Source organism: Meles meles, chromosome 1 (assembly GCF_922984935.1).
Source record: "Meles meles chromosome 1, mMelMel3.1 paternal haplotype, whole genome shotgun sequence".
NCBI lineage: Eukaryota > Metazoa > Chordata > Mammalia > Carnivora > Mustelidae > Meles > Meles meles.
The window spans coordinates 139169307-139194843 of NC_060066.1; the positions used below are offsets into that span (position 1 = coordinate 139169307).

Consider the following 25537-nt stretch of genomic DNA (forward strand, 5'->3'; position numbering starts at 1 on the left):
CAGCTATTCCAGAATGCCTAGAATTATCTGAATAAACTAAGTCTGATGTTTCTTATGTTTAGTTTTAGTCCTAATTATATGTTGTCACTCTTCCCCACCCTCTCACCTCCCCCAACCATCGTTGTCCTTCCTTCTGCTCATCAGCTTATCTCCTGAAATATCTCCTGAAATCTTATTCTTTTTTTTTTTTTTAATATTTTATTTATTTGACAGAGAGAAATCACAAGCAGGCAGAGAGGCAGACAGAGAGAGAGCAGGAAGCAGGCTCCCTGCGGAGCAGAGAGCCCGATGCGGGGCTCGATCCCAGGACCCTGAGATCATGACCTGAGCTGAAGGCAGAGGCTTTAACCCATTGAGCCACCCAGGCGCCCCTTGAAATCTTATTCTTTGGGCCAGACCTGGCCATATGGCAGTAGAGTGTTTTCTTTACTGGACTGTGAGCCCCTTGAAGGTAGACACCATCAGTGTTGTACTTATCTTAGTAGCACAATGCCAGAGTACTGTGTGTACTTAGTGAATTTTATAAAACATGGAACAATGAGCATAATTCTCATTCAGAGGGATTCAGAATACTGCTGGAATGGGATGAGGACATTGGCACAATTGCTATTGGACTGTAGGAAGGAGCCAATGAGGACAATACGGAAGCAGCATTGTAGGTATTTTGGAAAGCCCTAAAATATCCCCCAAGTCTTCTTTCAATCCAGTTAAAAAAAAATGGCGAGTAATGTTCTTAGTTGAGACCTTAAGGAAAACTGTGTTGATTTTGATTACTCTTTTCAAATGAAGGCATTAACCCATGTCATAGAAATTGGAGTGCTTGCTACTAACAGTATTCTTTTTGTGAGTTTGTGCTAGTTATTTCTTTAAAGATTTTAAAGGATATATTAGATTAATACAAGTAGAAGGCTAGGAAGACTGGTCACATCTATAAAGAAAACTTCTCATTTTCCTAAAGGTAAAAAAGAAATTGGGAGTAGAGAAGGAAATTGAATCATAGTCTGGAATTGTGATGACATTTTTTATTTTTATAGCTTAAGAAGCTTGCTATTTGATGAAATTTAAAAAATTTGTTTGTATCATTGTAGGTCTTAATATATACATAATATGCTTACTTAAGAAACTTTTAAAATATGATAAAGTACTTTACACTAGTTTTTTTTTCTTGAAATTAGGCTTGTTGGGTTGGCCATTGTAGTCACCTAGGGGATTTTTATGCCTTCTAGCAAGTCCAAAGCAAGGAGAGGTTCTTCCCCACTGGGATCAATTTGTTGCTTTTCCTCTCTACAGCTTCTGCCATAAAGGTTGAATACAGAGTTGGACATTGACCCCATCTCATGCTGTTTATTCAGATCCCTACAAGGATTTTCTTAGACATAGATTCTTATCAAATGTTAGAACTTCAGTTATTTGTTTTATTTCATCATTGATGTGAAGTATGTTTAGTTTTCTTGTTGATAAAATTTGAGTATTCAGAGAAATATAACCTTCAGGTTGTTTGACCTTACGTGTATTTGAAAGATTTTAGGCTAGTTTCTCTTCACAGATAGGTATACCTCAGTTTCAGACTCTTCGTCTTCATTCTGTGCTTCAATATTTTATATGGTCAGCCACTGCTTTTTCCATTTTACAGAGTCCCTGAATCCAAGGATTTGAAGTTCTTTATATATACTTACCTTATATTAGCTAATTTCCTTCATTTTCAAATTAAGCTCTCTGTGCTTCACTTTAGTAGCAATGTAGTTACGTGCTGACCTTTGTTGCAATGTGAATAAGACTTAAATTAAAAAAAAATTTGTTCTTCATTCTAGATGAGATTGCACAGTGCACATTTGATTTTTCAAATATATTGCCAAGTAACATTTAGTATTTTTGAAATTTTATTTTTTTTTTAAAGGTTTTTTATTTATTCATTTGACAGACAGAGATCACAACTAGGCAGAGAGGCTGGCAGAGAGAGAGGAAGGGAAGCAGGCTCCCTGCTGAGCAGAGAGCCCGACTTGGGGCTCGATCCCAGGACCCTGAGATAATGACCTGAGCCGAAGGCAGAGGCTTTAACCCACTGAGCCACCCAGGTGCCCCTGAAATTTTATTTTTTTAATGGAATTCACATATTTATTTACATATTTACGTATGAGCAAATAATATATAGATGTTTAGAATGAGTAAACTCTCTCACCCAGCACTGTGTGCCCTGTAAATTATCAGAAATAGTTGATATGTATTCTGCATCTTTCTCTTTCCATTTGCCAGTATGTCTTGGACATTTTTCCGTATATGGATTACATTTAATATAATTGTTTCCTTGTTGATAGAGACACTTTGGTAAATCTAAAGGTTTTTTGCTTGTATATGCAGTGCTGCAATAAATATTCTTCACTACATTATTGGAATTGTGTGAGGATGTAAGATAATTTGTAGCAATGGAATCCGGGGTCAGTGTATATGTGCACTTTAATTTCTGATACTGCAAAATTACAATGAGATTATATCACTTAATGTTTTTGTTAGCAGTGTTTGAGAATATCTTTCTCCACACCCCACCAAGTATTATTAACTCATGTTTTAATCCATGCCAGTCTAACCAGTGAAAAGTGGTATTTTTTTGGTGCATTTTTTTAAGAAGGATTTTACATTTCCAAGGTTGTTTTTTTTTTTAAGATTTTATTTATTTATTTGACAGAGAGAGAGATCACAAGTAGGCAGAGAAGCAGGCAGAGAGAGAGGAGGAAGCAGGCTCCCTGCGGAGCAGAGAGCCCGGTGCGTGGCTCGATCCCAGGACCCTGAGATCATGACCTGAGCCGAAGGCAGTGGCTTAATCCACTGAGCACCCAGGCGCCCCCATTTCCAAGTTTTTTGAGAAAGCAAAATTAATGCAGTGCAAATCAGAACATCCAATTAATAAATATAACAACAAGCCAAAGTAGTTTTGTTAACAGAATTAACCCATTTATTATGGGCTAGCAGTGTTTCAAATGGTGGAGCTTCTACTGGTCTTTCAACTCCTTCTGTCTTCTGATGGCGCACTTCACTGTGACAGCAGAAGTGATTATGTAATGGTAGGTCCAGGCACCCCTGGCTGCTCTTTTCATGTAGGAACCACAATACCAGATCTGACAGCTTGTCTTTTCCTCTTGGTTTTGCCACAGGGGGAGCAGGTGTATATGGCACACTGACCTATTTTACTCCTCACCATTTTCCTGAGTGAGGGACCATAATGGGTCCCATATTTACCTATGATTCTGACCTTCTTGGTGCATTTAATTCTACTGTTGCAAACTTGAGAGAGCTCTCATTGTGTTTTAAATTTACATTTCCCTAATGACTAATGATGCTCAACATCTTTTCAAGTGATTATGTGCATTTTTATCTTCCCTTAGGTGAAATGTCTGTTCATGTCTTTTGCTCTTTGTCTAGTTGGATTGTTTATTATTTTTTACTGTTGTTTTAAGAATTACATATTCTAGCTACTCATCCTGTTAGATAGGGTTTTTCTAAGTACTTTCTCCCATTCCAGTCTATAATTTGTTTTTTCTTAACAGCATCTTTAAAGTTCTAAATTTTCATGAGGCTCAGTTTATCACCTATTTTGGTTTTTTTGGAGGTAGCATTGTGATTTTAATTTCAGATCCTGTATGTTCATTGTTAGTATATGGAAATACAGTTGTTTTTTTTCCAAGATAGAACTCACCTAAAATATATTATTAATTTTAAAGTAAAAAATTGAGTGACTTTTTAGATTTGCAGTATTGTGCAATTATCACCTCTAACTAGTTCCATTATATTTCATCATACCCAAGGAAACCCATTAAGCAGTCAGTCCTCATTTCTTCCTCCCCTGCCCACCCAAGTCCCCCACTAATCTTTTTATTTCTGTGATTTTACCTGTCCTAGATATTTCATATAAAAGGAATTATACAGCATGTAACACTTGTGTCTAGCTTCTTTCACTTAGCCATAATATTGGTTCCTTTTGGAGTGTTTTGTTTGTTTTTAAATATTTATTTATTAGAGAACACATGAGCAAGCATGAGCAGGCTAAGGGGCAGAGGGAGAGGGAGAAGATTATTTCTTGATGAGTGGAGAGCCTGACGTGGGGCTCGAACCCAGGACCCTGAGATCATGACCTCAGTGGAAGTTAGATGCTTACTTAACCAACTGAGCTACCCAGGAGCCTCAATAATAAATTTTTTTAATTTTAATTTTTTTAAAGATTTTATTTATTTATTTGACAGAGAGAGAGAGAAATCACAAGTAGTCAGAGAGGCAGGCAGAGAGAGAGGGAGAAGCAGGCTCCCCGCCGAGCAGAGAGCGCCATGCGGGTCTTGATCTCAGGACCCCTAGATCATGACCTGAGCTGAAGGCAGAGGCTTAACACACTGAGCCACCCAGGCGCCCCTAATTTTAATTTTTTAAATAAGCTCTACTCCAACATGGTGCTCGGACTCACAACCCTGAGATCAAGAGCCGCACACTCTGTCTACTGAGCCAGTCAGATGCAGCATAACATTTTCGAGGTTCATCCATGTTGTAGTATGTAGTTGTTTCATTCTTTCCCTTTTTTTAAAGATTTATTTATTTGATTTAGAGAGGGCATGCGTGAGTGGTGGGAGGAGAGGCAGAAAGAGAGAATCTTCAGACTGCTTACTGAGCTGGGAGCCCTTCCCAGGGCTCCATCTCAGGACCCATGAGATCATGACCTGAGCCAATACCAAGAGTCTGACACTTAACCGACTGAGCCACTCAAGCACCCTCGTACTTTATTTTATGCCTGAATAATATTTTATTGTATGGCTATGCTATAGATTCTCTGCCTGTTCATCTTTGGATGGACATTTGGAATGCTTACACCTTTAGTCTATTTTGAATAGTGCTGCTGGGTGCATCTTAATCATTTTATAAGTGTATGGTTCAGTAGTATTAAGTATATTCACACTGTTATGAAACAGATACCCAGAACTTTTTCATCTTGCAAATCTGAGAACCTGTACCCATTAAACAGCAAATTCTCTTTTTACCCCTTTCCCCAGCCTTTGGTAATCACATTCTACTTTCTGTTTTCATGAATTTGACTACTTTAGATAACTCATATAGGTGAATCATACAATATTAGTCTTTTGGGGACTGACCTGTTTCTTTCTGTGTAATGTTCTTCAGGTTCATCCATTGGGTAGCATGTGACATGTTTTTTCCCCCTGTTTAAGGCTATATAATATTTCATTGTGTCATATACCACATTTCCTTTATTGATTCATCCATCAGTAGACATTAGATTGCTTCATCTCTTGGCTGTTACGAACATGGGTGTGCAAATATTCTTCAAGACTCTTTAAATTTTTTTGAATTTTTTCGAATATATACGTCAAAGTGTTATTGCTGGATCATATGATATTTCCATTTCTAAGTTTTCCAGGAATGCCCATACTGTTTTTTCACCACTTTACAGTCCCACCAACAGTGCACACACCGTAACCAACATTTGTGGGTTATCCGTTTCTGTTATCTGTTATCACAACCGTCCTAATGGATGTGCAGTGATACCTCATGGTGTCGATTTGCATTTCTCTGATGATTAATGATGTTGGGCATTTTTTATGTTTCTTGGCCATTTTTAGATCATATTTAGAGAAACATCTATTCAACCCAAATTTTAATTGGGTTATTTGGGGGGGTTTGTTTTGTAAGAATTTTTTAATATTTTCTAGACATTAAATACTTATATCTACAGTTTGGTAATATTTTCTCCCATGCTGTAGATCACCTGCCTATTGACTCAGTTGATTGTGTGCTTTTTTTTTTTTTTAAGTTTTTATTTATTTATTTGAGAGAGAGACAGTGAGAGAGAGCATGAGAGGGGAGAAAATCAGAGGGAGAAGCAGACTCTCCAAGGAGCAGGAAGCCTCATGTGGGACTCGATCCCAGGACCCTGGGATCATGACCTGAGCTGAAGGCAGATGCTTTTAAAGACTGAGCCACCCAGGTGCCCCGGGAGCTCTTAATATTTGAATTTTAGGGTGAATTTATCTACTTCTGCAAAAAAAAAAAAAACCACTGGGAATTTGATAGTGATTATGTTGAATCTGTTGATTGCTTTGGATAATATGGACATCTTAATATTAAGTCTTCCAATACTTGAACACTGAATATTTTTCAATTTGTGTTTTTTTTTTTTTTTTTTTTTAATTTTTTTTCTGTGGCTTTCAGTGCACAAGTCTTTCATCTCTTTGGTTAAGTTTATTCCTAAGTTTTTTATTCTTTTTGATGCTTTTGTAAATGAGATTGTTAAATTTTTTAGGCTGCTTATTGTTAAGGTATAGACATAACTGATTTTTGTGTGTTAATTTTATATCCTACATTGGTGAATTTGTTTATTAGTTATATTATTAGTTATAACAGTTTTTTTGGTGGGTGTTTTTTTTTTTTTTTTTTTTTTGGTTTTCTACACAAGGTCATGTTGTCTATGAAAAGAGATAATTTTTTTTAATTTGAATTTTTTTTTTTAATTTGAATTTTTTTTTTCTTGCCTGACTGCTCTCGCTAGGACTTCCTGTACTATGTTTGATAGGAGTAGCAAGAGCAGATGGTCTTGTCTTATTCTTTGTGTTAAAGGAAAAGCTTTCAGTATTTCACCACTGAGTATGATTTTAGCTCTTCTGTTTTTTTGTAAATGGACTTCATTATGTTGGGGTAGATTTCTTCTATTCTAGTTTATTGAGAGTTTTGTTTATCATGAAATGGTGTCGCATTTTGTTAATTGTTTTTTCTGCATCAATTGAGGTGATATATGTTGTGTTTGTTCATTCTGTTAATGTGTGGTATATTATACTGATTGACTTTCATATGTTCAGTCATCTTTGCATTCCAGTGAAAAATCCCACTTACTCATGGTGTAATAATCCTTTCAGTGTGCTTTTGAAATCAGTTTGCTTTTAGGTTATTGAAAATTTTTTGGTATTAATATTCATCAAAGATACTGGTCTATAGTTTTTTGTCTTTGTCTGACTTTGGTTAGAACAGGGTAATGCTGGCCCCATTGAATGAGCTTGGAAATGTTTCCTCCTCTTCAATTTTTTGGGAAGAGTTTCAAGAGAATTGGTGTTAATTCTTTAAATATTTGGTAGAACTCTCTAGTGAAGCAACTTAATCTTGGACTTTCCTTTTTGGAAGAATGGGATTTGATTACTGCTTCAGTTTCCTAACTAGTTATCGGTCTGTTCATATTTTTTATTGCTTCACGATTCAGTCTTTGTAGGTTGCATGTTCCTAGAAATTTATCCATTTCTTGTTGGTTATCCAAATTTTGGTGTTCAGTTGTTCATAGTATTTTTTTGTAATTCTCTTTACTTCTGTGACATTGTTTATAACATCCCCTTTTATTTCTGATTTAATTGAATCTTCTTTTTTTCTTAATTCCTAACAGAGGGCTTGTGATTTTGTTGATCTTTTCATAAAGCCAACCTTTGTTTCATTGGGTTTTTCCCTATTGTTTTTGTGTTCTCTATGCCATTTATCACTGCTCTAATCTTTATTATTTGCTTCTTCTAGCTTTGGGTTAATGTTTTCCTTTTCTAATTTCTAGAACTGTAAAATTAGGTTATTGATTTAAGATCTTTTTTCTTTTTTAATCTAAGTATTTACAACTGTATAATTATCTGTTAGCATTGCTTTCATTGTGTCCCTCAAGTTCTGGTTTGTTGTGTTTTCATTTTCATTTGTATCTAGGTATTTTCTTTCTTTTTTTTAAAGATTTTATTTATTTATTTGACAGAGATCACTAGTAGGCAGAGAGGCAGGCGCAGGGGGTGGGCGGGGGTGGTGGACAGAGGGGAGGGCAGAAAACAGGCTTCCTGCTGAGCAGAGAACCCAATGCGGGGTTCCATCCCAGGACCCTGGGATCATGACCTGAGAAGAAGGCAGAGGCTTTAACCCACTGAGTCACTCAGGCGCCCCATGTCTCAAGGTATTTTCTAATTTCCCTTTTTTTCTTTGTTTTGACCCTTTGGCTGTTTAAGAATGTTAAATTTTCACCGATTTGTTTATTTCCGGTTTTCTTTGTGCTGATTTCTAATTTCATTCCTTTCTGGTCAGAAAAGGTATTTGTATCATTTCAGTCTTGAATTTTTATTGACTTATTTTGTGGCCTAATGTGGTCTGTCCTAAAAATGTTCTGTGCATACTTTGAAAAGAATGTATATTCTGCTGTTTTTGGGTAGAAGTCTGTTAGGTTCACTTGGTCTGTAGTGTTAATCAAGTTCTCTATTTCCTTATTCAAAATCTGTGTGGTTGTTCTATCCCTTACTGGTTTGGGGGTTTGTTAATTGATCTTTGTGTTATGCATCATTTTGACTTTCTTCTTATTTCCTTTTATGTATATTTTTTAGTTGTTGTGTTTACCTTAGTAATTACAGTTAACATTTTAAGATTCAGTAATCTAGTTTAAATTAATACCAGCTTTGTGTCCATAGTGTAAAGATTTATCTCTACAGCTCCATCCCTCTTCTGTTTTGATGTTACTATCCCAAGTTACTTTACACAGTAGTACTGGCTTTTAGGTTTGCCTATGTAGTTGTCTTTACTGTTGTTCTTTACTTGTTTTTATAGCTTTGAGTTACTGTATAGTGTGTTCTGTAGCCAGAAGGATTCATTTTAACATTTCTTGTGGGGCAGGTCTTGTAGTGGTTAACTCTCTTCAGCTTTTGTTTTGCTGAGACTATCTTAATTTCCCCCTTTTTTTGAAGGATAATTGTGGTGGGTATTGAATTTTTGGTTAAAAAGTTTTTTCTTTTAGCACTTCCTTATGTTGATGCTTTGTAGCCTCCCTGGTATTTTATGAGAAATTAGCTTTTTGTCTTCTGAGGACCCAATGTATGTGACTAATTGCTTCTCTTCTGCTGCTTTTATTATTCATCCTTTGTGTTTGTGTTTTGACCATTTTATGTTAATATGATTTAGTCTGGATCTATTTTGAGTTTTCCTACTTGGAGTTTGTTGAGTTTGTTGGCTGTTTGGTTTCATGTCTTTTATCAAATTTTGGATATTTATCATCATTTTTTGAAATATTCTTTCACCTCTTTCTCCTTTGTGTCTCATTTAAATAGGTTGGTAAACTTGGTGGTGTCTACAGGTCTCTTAGACTCTGCATTTTTATCTCTAAAATTTTATATATAGACATTTCATTTTATATATAGACATAGTCATTTTATATATAGACATTCTCTATATTGAGTCATTATTTGTGTTGTTTTCAAGTGGCTTTTCTAACACAGTCATACCTGCCACAGGTAAATAGGAACATTTAATCTGTAGGTTGGAAATTACTTTAAATGTAAATGGTATAAATAAATCCATCAAAAGAAAGAAAATGACAGGTGTATAAAAGATGTACAACTATACTATATGTAGCTTACAAGAAATTTACTTCAAATTCAGTGACATAAATTGGCTGAAAAAGATATAAAAGACTATATGATGCAACCATTAACCTAAAAAAGAAGCAAGAATGGTTACATTAAATTATGATAAAGTAGACTTAAGAACAAAGAAAATTATCAGGGACCAAGAGGAGATTAAGTAATGATAAAAGCATCAGTCTACCGGGAAGACATAAAGACCCTGAATGTGTATGTACCAAATAGTAGAGCCATCATCTACACTAAACACACACACAGACACACATACACACCAAAAAACTGATAAAGCTGAAAAAGGAAGAGATGAATCCACAATTGTAATTGAAGACTTCAATATTCTCCTCTCAACAACTGATACAACTATTAGGCATAAAATCATCAAGAATATAAAAAATCTGAACACAGTAAAGCAACAGGATCTAAATGACCTATATAGAACATCCCACCTAGCAACACGAGATACATATTTTATTCAAGTGCCCGTGAAATACTCATGAAGTTAGACAACATCTTCAACAATAAAACAAACCTGAACAAATTTAAAAGAATTGTTTGATACATAGTATATTCTCTGACCATAATGGAATCAAATTAGAGATCAATAACAGAAATATCTCCCTTGACTAAAAATTAACACACTTCTAAATAATCCATTGCTTAAAAAGTCTCAAAATTAAAAAAAAGAATGAAAATGAAAATATATCAAAATATGTGGAATACAGCTAAAGCAGTGCTGAGAAATTTATAGTACTAAATGTTACATTTGGAAAGAGAAAATGTTCATGTGGTAGAAAATGAAAAGCAAAACAAACCCAAAGCAAGCAGAAAAAGAAAATAATAAATTTAAGAGTAGAAATAAATGAAATTAAAAGAAAAATCACTGAAACAAAAAGCTATTGTATGAAAAATCAATACAATTGATGAACTTCTAGGAGGACTGACAAAAAGAAAGTGGATAAAAATTACCAACTTAATAATGTAATGGGGTATCACTGTAGACCATTATAGACAGTAAAGGATAATAAGAACTTACTGTGAACAACTTACAGGCAAAATTTAACAATTTGGATAAATGGCCCAGTATCTTAAAACACAACCAATCACAACTCACTCAATGTGAAATTTATATTTAATAACCCAGTAACTGTTAAGAACATTGAATTTAGAATTGTGGAACTCCCAAAAAAAGAAATCTCTAGACCAAGACAATAAGTTTCATGGGTAACTTTTCCAGTATTCAAGTTTCAGTGGAAAATTCCAAGCTGGAGAATTACTGTAAACAATAAACAATTTTAAGAAGAATTAATACCAGTTCTATCTTATCTTTTCCAGTAAGTGGAAGAGGGAACTAGTAGAGACAGTACAAAAACGAGAAAACTACAGATTAATGTCTGATGAACCTAGATGCAAAAAATTATCAACAAAATATTGGCAAATTGAGCAAAACAATGTATAAAAACAATTATATATTAAAAATAGGTAGGATTTATCCCAGGTATGTGAATGGATTCAACATTTGAAAGTAAGAGTCCAATGTCATTCTTTTGCATGTTTATTTGGGCTTCTCAACATCATTTGTTGAGAAGACTATCTATGCCTTTTAAATGTTGTTGGCATCCTTGTCAAGAATCATTTGACCTTATATATGAGAGTATATTTCTGGGCTATCTATTATAGTCCATTCATCAGTATGTTTGTCTTTATGCCACTACCACACTGTTTTGATTACTGTAGCTTTGTGGTAGTTTTTAAAATCAGAAAACATGAGACCTATAACTTTGTTCTTCATTTTCAAGATTGTTTTGGCTATTTAGGGTCCCTTGAAATTCCATGTAAGTTTTAGAATGAAATTTCCTATGTCTGAAGAAATGCTACTGGTATAATCATAAGGTTTGCATTAAATCTACTTTGAATACTACTAACATTTTAATGTTACTAAGTCTCCTAATTCATGAACACTGGATGTCTTTTCATATATTTTTGTCATCTTTAATTTCTTTATTAAGAAATTTTTTTTGAAATGTTTTCAGTACACAAGTCTTTAGCCTCTTAGGTTAAGTTTATTCCTAAATATTATTTTTTAAAATTAATTAATTAATTTTTAAATAGACTCCCCACCCAGTGTGGAGCCCAAGGCCGAGCTTGGACTCATGACCCTGAGATTGGGACCTGGGTTAATCAAGAGTTGGACACTTAACTGTGCCACTGAGAAACCCCAATACTATATATTTTTTTATGCTTTTGGAAATGGTATCAGTTTCTTAATGTTTTTTTTCAGGATAGCCATTGTCTTTATGGAAATGTAGTTGACCTTTGCATGTTGATTTTTTTCCCTCTATTGTTTTTAATTTTTTAGTTTTATTGAGATATAATTCACATTTATCACTATATAAGTTAAGGGTGTACAACATAATAGATTGACTGTCACATCCAGTTGACCTTTGAATGATATGGGGGTGAGGGGTGCTGACGCTCTGCAGTAGAAAATCCATGTATATAACTTTTGACTCTCCAGCAACTTTAATACTAATAAGCAACTGTTGATCAGAAGACTTAATCAATAACATGAAGAGTTGACTAACACATACTTTGTGTGTGGATACTGTTCTTAAAATAAAATAAGCTAGAGAAAAAATGTTGTTAGGAAATTTGTAAGGAAGAGAAAATACACTTATAGTACTGTACTCTGAAATACTGCTTAAAACTGGACCTACACGTCAAAACCTGTGTTGTTTAGGGGTTTAGCTGCATTGTGAAATGATTACTGCCATGAATTTAGTTAGCATCCATCATCACAGATAAAATAGAAAAAGCAAAAAAAGAGAAAGAATTTTTTGTGTGTGATGAGAGCCCTTAGGATTTACATTTTTAACTTTCCTGTATATCCTATGGCGGTGTTAACTGTAGTCATCATGTTGTACAGTACATCTCTAGTACTTACTAGTCTTGTAACTGGAGGTTGTAATTTTTGGTCTCCTTGCTCCAATTTCCCCCTCCCACTACCACCCCACTTCTGGGTAAATCTGATCTCTTTGTGAATTGTTTTTTCCTTTTAGATTCCACATATTGTTTAAGTCATACATTATTTGTCTTTCTCTGATTTATTTCACTTAGCATAATGCCTTTTTTTTTTTAAGATTTTATTTATTTTTTTCTTTACTTGACAGAGACACAGCGAGAGAGGGAACACAAGCAGGGGACTAGGAGAGGGAAAGCAGGCTTTCTGCCAATCAGGAAGCCCAACGCGGAGCTCTGTCCCACAACGCTGGGTTCATGACCTGAGCCATAGACAAACACTTAGCTTAATGACTGAGACACCCAGGCATCCCTCACTTAGCATACTGCCTTTAAGGTCCATCTAGGTTGTTATAAGTGTCAAGGTTTCCTCATTAAAAAAAATGATACAATGACAAATGTTGTAAAGATTTATATTACTTTTATATTCTAATTAGTAGAAATATTAAATAAGTTTTTCTCTTTGTGCACACACAGATGGCTAGAGGGAGGCAGTTATCCAGAAATAGGCAACGTGTCTGGATAAAACAAAGTTAGTAAAAAAGAAAGTTTGCTTTGTTGATTCTCATAATTGATTACAGGCTTTATTATTCACTTACAGTTAGCCTGCTTTGTCTGTGTCTGTTTATTTAGGTATTCAAGCACCTTCTAGTTGCTGAAAACATGGTATACACAACAAAAACGTAGTTCCTATTCTCTTGGAACTTAGGTTCATTGGGAGAAATATATTAATAAAAAATGTCATAAATTAAATATTTTAAAGACATTAGAACTCTGAAAGGAATGCTCTTTTCTTCAAAAGCCTATGCCAGAGGAACTTGACAGTGTGCTTGAGGAAGGCTTCCCAGAGTAAGTGACATTTAGAACCATGATCTGAAGGAAACTTAGGAGTTAACTATGTTTATGTGTTGGAGGGCTGGGGAGAGGAGAGCAGAGGATTCCAGATCAGAGGAACTACATGTGCAGGGGCCCTGTGATGAGAAGGGACACACTGGGGAATTTGAGAGAGGGCCAAAGTGGTTGAATCCCTGAAACCTGTGAGACCAGATGGAAAGGTAGACAGGACCCAGCAAAGCCTTTTCAGCTGTGATAAAGACTTGGGACTATGTCCTGTGAGAGAGGAAGATTTTGGGTTCCACAGAGAAGTAGTGAGTTTGAAAAGGTCACTCTGCCTCGAGATGTGAAGAACTGATTAGAAAGGAACCAATAGATCCAGTTAGAAAGCAGATGCATTATTTTGTTTAAAGATTTTATTTATTTATTTGATAGAGAGATAGCACAAGTAGGCAGAGTGGCATGCAGAGGGAGAGGAAGAAGCAGGCTCTCTGCTGAGCAAGAAGCCTGACGTGGGGCTTGATCCCAGGATCCTGAGATCATGACCTGAGCTGAAGGCAGCTGCTTAACCAACGGGGCCACCCAAGCACGCCGGGAAGCATCAATTTTTTAAAAATTCTTTATGCTTGTGACACTACACAAATACAGTAGTCACACTAGGTACTGTTTTAGATGTCAGGGGTACATCAGTGAACAAATCATTAGTCTTTGCCCTCATGCTTACTTTGTAGCAGGGGAGAAAAAAACAGGTAATCAAATAACTGTATAATCTGCTGTTATTAGTAAGTACTTTGAAGAAAAAGAAAACCAGAGAGGGGGATGAAGAGTGACTAAGGGTGCTGTTTTATTTAGGATGATCTAAGAACTGAGATCATTGGAACTAAAGGAACTGATCTATGCATATACTTGAAGGAAGACCTATGATGCCAGTTGCAAGTCCAGGTTGTTACCTTGTTACCTGTATCTCAGACCCCCCCCCACCATTGGCTGTAAATCAGGGGTTTCCATGACCCCCTCCGTGGGTTGATTAATTTGCTACAGCAGCTCACAGAACTCAGGGAACCAGTTTACTTACTAGACTTCCAGTTTATTATAAAAGGATAAAACTCAAGAACAGACAGACAGAAGAGAGTCATAGGCCAAAATACGTGGGAAGAAGTGTGGAGCTTCCATTGTCTTTTCTATATTGTCTTCTCTAGGCTCACCACTTTCTCAGCACATCCCTGTTTACCAACCCAGAAACTCTCTAAGCCCCATCCTTTAGGGCTTATACGGTGGCTTCATTATATTTGCAGGATTGATTAAATCACTAGCAGAAGTCAGTTCACCCAGCCTCTAGCCCATCTCCCCTCCAGAGTTCTGATGGGTAAGCCACATAGTTAGCATGGTACCCTCTGGCTAGCAGTCCCCAACCTTAGATTTCCAAAAGCCATCTCACTAATATAACAAAAGACATCTTTATAACTCTCTACTCTTGGGAAATTCCTAACGGTTTTATGAGCACTGTGCCAGAAACAGGGAGAAAGACCATATATGTCTCTTATAAATCACAATATCACAAGTATTCGTCATTTAATAATTTTTAGAAAAGATTTATTTATTTTAGAGGGAAAGAGTCTCAAGCAGACTCCATGCTGAGCTTGGAGCCCATGACACTGAGATCATCACCTGAGCTGAAACCAAGAGTTGGATTCTCAACTAACTATGACCACCCAGGTGCCCCTCATTTAATAATTTCTAAGAGCTATTTTGTCTTTTATTTATTTATTTATTTATTTACTTAAGGACTTTGAGAGAGTGAGAGGGAGAGAGCACAAGGCGAGGGGGTGGGCAAAGGGAGAAGCAGACTCCCCACCTGACAGGGAGCCATGCATGGGGTTTGATCCTAGGACCTTGAGATCATGACCTGAGCTAAAATAAAGGCACATGTCCAACTAACTGAGCCACTCAGGAACCCCATATATTTTTTTAAAGAATTTATTCATTTCTTTGACAGCGAAAGAGCATGTGCGTGCACAAGCAGAGGGAATGGCAGGCAGAGGGAGAGGGAGAAGCAGGCCTCCCCATTGAGCAGAGAGCCCAGAGAGCCCAACGATGTGGGGCTCAATCCCAGGACCATGGAATCATGACCTGAGCTAAAGGCAGATGCTTAACTGATTGAGCCACTCAGATGCTCCTAGTAAGTGTTTTTAAGTAAGAAAATATATCATAAAACTACAAATGATTAGTATTATTGCTTCAAATTGTACCACCTCCCCCAACCATGAATTCACCTCCACTGCCTCCAGGTAGGACCTGAAGTAGGTACCTTAGAGTAAACCTTATTTGGAGATCGGGATTTATAGAGGTCATCAAGTTAACAGTAGGTCATTAAGGAGGATGGGGCAAACCCACTTACAACTAACTGATGTCCTTATGAAAAACAGGATATTTGGACGCAGAGACATGCACATGGAGGGAAGACAGTTTGAAGAGACATGGGAAGATGATCAATAAGCCAGGGAGAGACCTGGAACAGATCCTTTACAACTCTTTAAACTTAATTGGGATAATAGTGTTATAAAACCTTCAGGTCAAGAAGTGCCTGGGTGACTCAGCTGGTTTAAGCCTCTGAGTCTTGGTTTCAGCTCAGGCCAGGTCTTGGGGTCATGGGATTGATCCCTAGGTCAGAGTCTATGCTCAGTGAAGAGTCTGCTTGGAATGCTCTCCCTCTGTCCCTCCCCCCTCAAATAAGTAAAATTTTTAAAACACCCTTCAGGTCTCTTACTGTGTGTGTTTTACTAAGTTCTAAAGCAATTTAAGTCTTTTAAGAAAATCTGGAATTAAAAGACAAGCAACAAAATGTAAACGCTCCAGCATTATATTCATAGTTGTTTGCTTTCTAAGAAAAATTTAAATTTGAAACTTGATACAAATGTTTTCCAAGAAGACTGACCTTTTTTTGTTTTTTAAACTTTTATACCAAATATTTTGCAAACTTATGTACTTAAAATTTATTGTCAGATTGATTTTTTTATTCCATTCTGATACTATTTTTCAGTGTAACTTTTTCTGTTGCTTCAGAGCGGTTATGTTAAGAAAAAAATTTGCCACCACTTGGTGGCACTACTTGGCTTAAAAATGAATCGAATTGTCTGCTGTTAACTGCTGTTCTACATAAATGATTAAATTCAGAGGGGATCAATTTGATATTAAGCAACTTAATATTATAAATATTTGACTCTTATTTTGTAAACAAAATAATAATTGGTGTTATAAACTTGAGTTATTTTAAATGCCATATGGAATATAAAAATAAAACTAAGGCTTAGTTTGGTAGGGAGGGAAGCATTCCAATTTTTGAAAGAAATATCTTTTTAGTTAGGTGTCATTTATATTCTGCCTTAATCTTCTTTGTCTCTAAGTGTAAGAAAAATATTTTTAATATTAGAAACATCTTCCATTTTTATGTTATAATTTTTTAAGATGTGTATTTTATATAAAGCTAAGAAATTAGATTTTTCTTTTTAGGTGATCAAACCAAATTAAACACATAGGAAAATAGAATATATAAATATATTTAGTTATGTCTTTCTGCAGCATACTGAAAACTCTGACAGTCCTTTTTAAGATATTTTATTTGTTTTATTTAAATAGAGAAAGGATCCAGAAATGTAGAAAGTTATTATGCCCCAGACATGACTTTTACTCCTAAATAGTTGATGCCTAATATCATAATAGCTAAAGCAGTTGTAATTAAAGTATTCTAGGTTACATATACAGCATATAAAAGATCGTGATCCGTGTCTTTGTAAGATTCAAATGTAATACATACCAGAATTTGTACAACGTGTAAGTGTACAGCTCGGTGAATCACCACAAAGTAGACACCCCATGACTACCACAGATCAAGAAATAGAATATTATCAGCAACCGAGAAACTCCCTATGTTTCCTTTCCCAATCACTTTCTCTTTCTTATTTCCTTGGAACAACCACTGGCCTGACTTCAAATAATATATTTTTTAAGATCTGCTTTTGTACTTTTATATAAAATAGAATTACATAGTAGTAGTATTTTGTCTCTGCTTATTTTGTTTAACATTATGTTTGGGAGGCTCATAGATATTTACAGAAGTAGTTGTAGCTAGCTCACTTGTATTTTATCACTGTCTTTTTACATTTGGATTGAATAAAACTGTCATAACATCGTGTACGTGTGGGGGCACATGCACAATATTTATGTTGATTAGATACCAAGAGTGGAATAGCTGGGTGGTTGGTGTATTTGGGTTCAAATTTAGAAGATAATGCAAGAATTGTTTTCAGTATGGTTGTACCTATCCCGTCAATAGAATATAAGGGTTCATGTTACTCTGTATTTTTACCAGCGTTTGGTATTAATAGCCTCTTTAATTGTAGCCCTTCTGGAAGATGTATTTCCCTGATTCAAAATAAGATTCTACTTTTTCATAAATATTCTGGTTGTTTATAATATCCTCTTTTGCAAAGAAGTCTCCCCCCCTTTTATTAATTATTATTATTGAATTTTCTGTAGTCCTTATTTATAGGCGTTATGTACTTTATGGATATGAGCCCCTTTTTCCCTTTTGGTGCTTATGTCATTTTGTTTTTAGGCGTTTTTATATGTGCTAGATAAAAGACCTTTGTTGAGTTACATTTGTTAAAAAAATGGCTTGATTTTTTTACACTACTATTATTTTTTAAGTTTTTTTTTTTTTAAGATTTTATTTATTTATTTGATAGAGAGTGAGAGAGAGAATGACAGGGGAGAAGATCAGAGGGAGAAGCAGACTCCTCATGGAGCTGGGAGCCCAATGCGGGACTCGATCCGGGATTCCGGGATCATGACCTGAACCGAAGGCCCCAACTATTATTATCAAAAATAATAATAGTTGGGGTGCCTGGGTGGCTTGCTTAACCAACTGAGCCACCCATGCGCCCCAACTATTATTATTTTTGATGAAAGGAAGGTCATAATTTTAATGTAGTTCAGTTTATCATTATTTTCCTTTATAGTCAGTGCTTTTTGTGTCCTGTTTAAGAAGTCTTTCCCTGCTCCAAAGAGAGGAATATAATATCTTTTATATTGTCTTCTAGAATAATGGTTCTTAACTAGAGGCAATTCTCCCTTCACTCACCCCACACTTTCCATCCCTGTGCAGAAAATTTGGTAATGTTCAGAGACATTTTTAGTTTTCACAGCTACGTGAGTGGAGTACTCCTGTCTTCTAGTGAGTTGGCTAGGGATGCTTGCTAAACATCCTACAGTGCACAGAATGTTAAACATCCTATAATGCACAAAACAGTTACCTAGCCCAGAGTGTCACTAGTGCTGAGGTTGTAAGACACTGTCCTAGAAACTTTATTATTCTGCTTTTTACTTTCTTCCTAGAACTGACTTTTGTATATTATTTGTTTAGATTTACTTTCTACCTAGAAGTGATTGTGTATACACTTGACCCTTGAACAACATGGGGGTTGGGGCACTGACCCATCCATTGTCGAAAATCAATATATAACTTTTGACTCCCAAAAAACTTAGCTACTAATAGCCTACTGTTAATTGGAAGCCTTACTGATAACCTGAATAATCAATTAACACATATTTTGTATGTTATATTTATTATATATTGTATTCTTACAATAAAGTAAGCTAGAGAGAAAATGTTAATAAGATCATAAGGGGCACCTGGATGGCTCATTTATTAAGCATCTGCCTTGGTCCTGGGATCGAGCCCCACATTGGGCTCCCTGCTCCGTGGGAGGCCTGCTTCTTCCTCTCCCACTCCCCTTGCTTGTGTTACCTCTCTCGCTGTGTCTCTCTCTGTCAAATAAATAAAATCTTTTAAAAAATCATAAGAAAAATACATTTATAGTACTGTACTGTTTTACTGAGAAAAATCCATGTGTAAGAGGACCTGAGTAGTTCAAACCCATGTTGTTCAAGGGTCAGCTGTATTAATGTATAGTGTAGAGGTCATTTTTTCTTTTTCTTTTTTCTTTATTTCCTTAGGGATATGTATTGTATGAAGCACCATTTACTGAAAAGGTTGTTTCCCCACTGCTCAGTGGGATCACCTTTGCATAAATCAGGTGACGTATGCACAGGTCTGCTTTTGGGCTGTTTTTTTTTCCCCCCCATTAGTTTACTTTGTCTACCCTTACACCAAAACCATGGTGTTTTAATTTACATGGCATTATAGCAAGTCTTTATATTCAATAAGGCAAATCTTTCTACTGTGTTCCTCTTGATTCTTTGCACTTCCATGTAAATTTTTATAGTCACATTATCAGTTTTACAAAAATTGAATTTATTCATTAATTTGAGATAGAGTTGACATCTTTATGGTATTGTCTTCCAATCCATGAATGTAATATTATCTTTTTATGTATTTAGATAAGGAATCTCAAATTCTGTATTCTCAAGACCCATTTAAATTCTTAAAAAGAACTTTGTTTATTTGGTTATATCAGTGTTTCTCATCCTTGGCATAGATGACATTTTGGGTCAGATAATTTAATTGTTCATGGGAAAAGTTTCCCATTAAATGTTAACATAAATAACGTTAACTTTGTGAACAATATACTTTCCAAAACAAAAAAAACCTCCTACTCTTAGTGGTAAGAGTAACATTCTTGTACATTTTTGCAAATCTCTTTCAGTATCTAGCTTAGTACAAAACAGCTGCATTCTTACACCTACTTCTGCTTTAATCTGTTGGAATATCATGAGTCAAATAGACTGTGAACAACACCATTGTAGTTTTGAGAGAATGGGAGTGAAAAAGCAAATCAGGTCTTTGTGTTATTATGAAAATAGTTGTGATTTTAAAGATCCCCTAATAAGGTCTTAGGGATCCCCCAGAGGTCTGCAGATTGCACTTTTGGGAACTGCTGCCCCAGAGATTACAATATATATCTTTGACCTGTAAGAGTCTAGTTAAGTTATTTTATATTTTCCAGACAATTAAAACACTTTAATTCCATCAATTCTTTCCCCTTCACTCAATTTTTATTTTTGGCAATGCTCATGTATTTTTAACTCTGTGTGTATTTTAAGCCCCATAAGACATCATCACTGTTTTATCTCATTATTTTAGGTTTACCCACATAGTTATCTTTTTAAAAAAGATTTATTTATTTTAGAGAGTATGAGTGTAGGGTGGGGCAGAGAGGGAGAGAAGCAGACTCCCCATCGAGCGGGAAGCCCAATATGGACCTTGATCCCAGGACCCTGAGATCACGACCTGAGCCAAAATCAAGAGTTGGATGCTTCATTGACTGAGGCACCTAGGCACCCCATATAGTTACCATTCTTATCACTTTTTACTCTTTCCTGCATATCCAATTCTCCATCTGTGATCACTTCCCCTTTTTTTGAAGAGTATATGCTGAAAAATTGTCCATATTTGAGGTCTCATCATGTTCTGTATTTCACCTTCATTTTTACTGGTTAAAATTCTGGGTAGGCCATAGTTTTCTTCTAAATATATTATCCCTTTATGTTCTGGCTTCTGGTTTTTTTTTTTTTGTTTGTTTGGTTTTTTTTTAAGGTTTTATTTATTTGAGAGAGCGAGACAGAGACGAATATGGGCAGTGTGGAGAGAGAGAAGCAGACTCCCTCCTGGGGCTCTATCCTGGACCCTGGGATCATGACCTTACTGACAGCATATGCTTAGCCAACTGAGCCACCCAGGTGCCCTAGCTTCTGTTATTTCCATTGAGAGACTAGTTGTTAGTCTTGTCAATGCCTTCCAGCCAAAAAGACCAGTGAGAACACTTACAGGTTTTTTTTTTTTTTTTTTAATACTTCTTACAGTGAGGGATTCTTCATGTATTTATAGGAAACCTTTAGGTGTTTTCTTAGGATGGTATTAGAAAAAACCTATTAAGGATTTGGATTTTGGTTGAGTTATTTTAGAGAGAATCTAAGGCAGCAGAAGTTTGCTGCAAATTGGATATTGTCAGAACATGGGAACATTTTAATACTGTCATTTTTTTTTGATTGAGGTGAAATTCATGAAGTATACAATTAAACGTACATTTTAAATGTACAGGTCATTGTTATTTAGTATATTCATAATATTATGGAACTATCAGCTCTCTTGTTTCAAAACTGTTTTGACACCCTAACAGCTATATAATTATTTCCTATTTCCTCCTTCCACTATCACCTGATATACTTTCTGTCTCTTTGAATTTGCCTATTCTGAATGTTAATAATGTGACCTTCATGTCTGACTTCTCTCACTTAACATAATGTTTTCAAGGTTCATCCAAGTTGTAGCATGTAGTTTGTTTCTTTTTTTGGCTATTATGAATAATGATGCTGTAAATATTCATGTACCATTTTCTGTGTGTGTATATAAGCTTTCATTTGTCCTGTATATACATCTAGGAGTTGAATAGCCGGGTCGAATGGTAATTTTCTGTTACACGTTTTTAGGAAACACCAAACTAGTCTTCCGTAGCAGATGCACCATTTTACATTCTCACCAGCAATGGACTAGAATCTCATTTCTCCATATTCTCATCAACACTTGTTATTTTTCATATTTTCCTTTTTTTTAAATTAAAACTATTCTAATGGGTGTGAAATGGTATTTTATTGTGGTTTTCATTTTCTTTTTCTTAATTTTTTAGAAAAGATTTTATTTATTTGAGATACAGCACTCCCTTCTGGACTGCAAAGTTTCTGCTGAAAAGTCCACTGATAGCCTTATGTGGTTTCCCTTGTATGTAACCGTTTTCCTTTCTCTTGCTGTTTTTTAAATTCTCTTGATCACTTTTTGTCATTTTAATTCCCTTAGTGTGAACCTCCTTGGGTTGATTTTATTGGAGGCTCTCTGTGCCTCCTGGATCTGGATTTCCTTTTCCTTCCCCAGATTTGGGGAAGTTTTTAAGTTTTAATTTATTATTATTTTTCTCTCCTTTTCAGCTTGATTGCATTACATTACTCTGTCCTTCGTATTGCTGATCCATTCTTCTGCTTCTTTTAGTCTACTACTTACTCCCTATACTGTGTTTTTGAGTTCTTCATCTCTGATTGGTTTTATGTTTTCTCTCTTTGTTGAGGGTCTCACTGAGGCCCTCCACCCATTTTTTAAGTCCAGTGAGTATCTTTATGACAATTACTTTAAATTCTCTATCACATATATTACTTATCTCCATTTCATTTAGCTCTCTTGTTGTGATTTTACCCTATTCCTTCATTTGGAACATAGTCCTCTTTCTCCTCATTTTGGGTAACCTTCTGTCTCTTTCTCTGTATTAGGAAAATAATCTGTTTCTCCTGCTCTTAAATGTAGTGGCGTTATGAAGAAGAGGCCCTGTAGTGCCCTGCAGTGCAATGTCCCCAGTTCACCAGAACCAGCCATTTCAGGAGTGTCTTGTCCTACTTGTTGTCTTGTCCAACTTGTGTTGGCTTTGTCCTACTGTTGTGGATGAACTACATTTGCCATCAGCCCAGTCATCTGCAATGGTTCTTTGCCATTTGCAGTGGATGACATTTGGTCCCTGTGGTGTTAGTGGGCAAGTCTGGGCCTCCTTGGGCTTGAACTGTTTCTGACCAGGTGTTTGCCAGAGCCGTGCTAGCACTGATCTGCAGGATACTTTCTCATTGTTGCCCCTGAGAAGCTTTTGTTGATGGGCAGGGCCTGCAGTCAGATCAGAGGTGTTAAAGCCACAGTTGGACTGACGTGTGTGGTTATCTTTCCCGCTCCCTGGGGTATGAGTCATTTTGGAGTTGTGCTTGTCCCTGGCAGGGCTGCTTGCACACTGCTTTGGAAGGACTCCTCTGGACCTGCAGGAGAGCATGGTGACAGGGTACAGAGTACCAGCAAAGTCTCTGCCAGTCTTCTGCAAGAGGGGACTTGTAGCTGCCCAGGATGGAGGGATCAAGTCTGCAGAAGAGTGTGGGGCATGGGAACCCTGTTAGAAAGCTAGGTAGAGAGCGTTTGTGCTGCATTGGTTCCCACAGGTATCCCTGTATCTAGGCTGGAACGCATGGGAGGGAAGTGGCATTGCTAGCTCTTTTGTTGTTGGAAAAGTCTTCCAAAGATCCTGCACCCTCCAGCATGTGCTCTGAGATTAGTAAACCAATCTCCCTCCTGTATATTCCCTGGCATTTTTCAGACTGTTGATTCTATGTTGTATCTCATCAGGCCTGTTTGTAGTGCCGTCTCTTGAAGGGCAGAGTTTCTTCTCACCTTGCCTGATGATTTTTAAAGTTCCAGTCCCCTGGTTTTCAAAGCCACATGTTAACGGGGATTCATCTTTGCCTGATACGGAGTCTGTCCATCTCCCTTCTTTGTGCCTGTGACATCCCTCCCTCCTGGATAGTCCCATTGGTCAGTTTGGCTTCCTACCATGTCTCTACCCTTCCTATCCTCTTCTTTACATTTAACTGTGGACAGTATGCTCTGCTGGTCTTCTTGTCATTTTCTGGGTTACTTACACTGATGTGGGTATTATCTGGTTGTATCCATGGGATCAGGGGAGCTTAAGGTTCTCCTTTGTCATCTTCCACATTAGTTCTAAGCTGAGCCTTTGTCCATTTTTAAAATTGAGTTGTCTTTTTTTTTTGTTCAATTGTTAATATATTCTTTGTTAAAATCATTTTGCCACAGGTGTTTGGGTTTGTTTCTGGATTCTCAAATCTTTTCCAATGGTCTCTAGGTCTACCATTATGCCAGCACAACACCTGATTACTATGGCTTTCTAATACGTTTTTAAATCAGAGTGAGTATTCCTACTTCATTTCTTTTTAATATTGCTTTTGCTCTTCAGAGCCCTTTGCAGTTCCACATGAATTTGAGGATCAGCTTATCCATTTCCGCAAACCAAGCTCCTTAGAATTTTCATTGGAATTACAGTAAATCTATAGATCACTTTGGGAAGTTTTGACATCTTAACAATATTTCATCTTCAAATCCATGATCATGGATATCTTTCCATTTATTTATACCTTCTTTAATTTCTTCATCACTGCTTTGTTGTTTTAGGTGTATAAGCCTTTTACCTCCTTGTTTACTTTTATTCTTAGGTATTTGGATGCTTTTGTAGATGGAATTGTTTTCTTAATTTTCTTTTGGATCACTCATTGCTGGCATAGAGAAACAACTGAGTTTTGTGTTTTGATCTTATACCTGCAGTTTTGCTGAATTTGTATATTATCTCTATATAGAATTTGTATGTTTGTGTAGTCTGTAGTATTTTCAAAATACATAAGATCATGTCATCTGCAAATAGAGATAATTCTATTCCTTTACGATTCAGATCTTTTTTATTTCTTTTTCTTGTATACTTGCTGTGGCTAGAACTTCCTGTGCAGTGTTGAATAGCAGTGATGAAAAGCAGGCAGTCTTGTTACTAATCTTAGAGTGAAAGCTTGGTTTTTAACCATTGATGAGGATGTTAGCTCTGGGTTTTTCATGGATGCCTTTAATTTAGAGAAATTCTCTTCTTTTCCTAGTTTGCTCACTCAGTGTTTTTGTATGAAACAGTGTTGGATTTTATCAAGTATTCTTTCTGTGTCTCCTGAAATGATCGTGTATTTTTTTTCCTTTGTTCTATGATGTATTACCTGGATTGCTTTTCCTGTTTTGAACCATCTTTGCATTCCTGGAATAAGTCCCATTTGGTTATAGTATATAATCTTTTAATGTGCTGTTGGATTCAGTTTGGTAGTATTTTGTTGAGATTTTTACATTTGTATTCATAAGGGCTGTAGTTTTCTTTCATTATCTGGCCCTGGTTTTAGGGTAATGCTGGCTTAATAAAATGCATTAAGAAGTGTTTCCTCTTCCATTTTTGGAAGTTTGTGAAGGATTGATGTTAATTCTATAAATGGTAGAATTTATTAGTAAAACAATCTGACCCTGGACTCTAACTTTGGGGGAGATTTTGGATTACTGTTTCAGTCTCTTTACCTTATAGATCTGTTCAGATTTTCTATTTATTCTTATGTCAGATTTGTGTTTCTAGGAATTTGTCCTTTTCATATAACTTATCTAATTGTTGGTGTCTTACTGTTCATGGTATTCTGTTAAAATCCTTTTAATTTCTCTAAGGTCTGTAGTAGTCCCTCCCTTGTTTCCAATTTTAATTATTTGCATCTTCTTTTTTTTTTCTTAATTTCTTTGTTTTGTTGACCTTTTTGATTTGTTTTACTCTATTTTTATATTTTATCTGTCCCCTAATATTTTTTAATTCCTTCCTTCTGCTGGTTTGGGGTTTAGTTTATTCTTTTTCTTGTTCCTTGAGGTGTAAAATTGG

At 35.9% G+C, this 25537-nt stretch overlaps 1 protein-coding gene and 1 pseudogene across 18 annotated transcripts in view; one reads left to right on the forward strand and one right to left on the reverse strand.

The window, feature by feature from the left end:
* Nucleotides 1-25537, forward strand: part of ZNF644 (zinc finger protein 644) — a 101665-nt gene that overhangs the window by 38321 nt on the left and 37807 nt on the right. For 4 of the 18 annotated variants that reach the window (XM_046000113.1, XM_046000130.1, XM_046000123.1 and 1 more), the window contains one exon: nucleotides 19275-19354. The exons of the other annotated variants lie outside the window; for them this stretch is intronic. In XM_046000113.1, coding sequence (XP_045856069.1) covers nucleotides 19275-19354 — 80 coding nt within the window. The remainder of the gene's footprint in view (nucleotides 1-19274; nucleotides 19355-25537) is intronic. 18 annotated transcript variants of the gene reach the window in all.
* On the reverse strand, nucleotides 2988-5546 carry LOC123946982 (annotated as a pseudogene).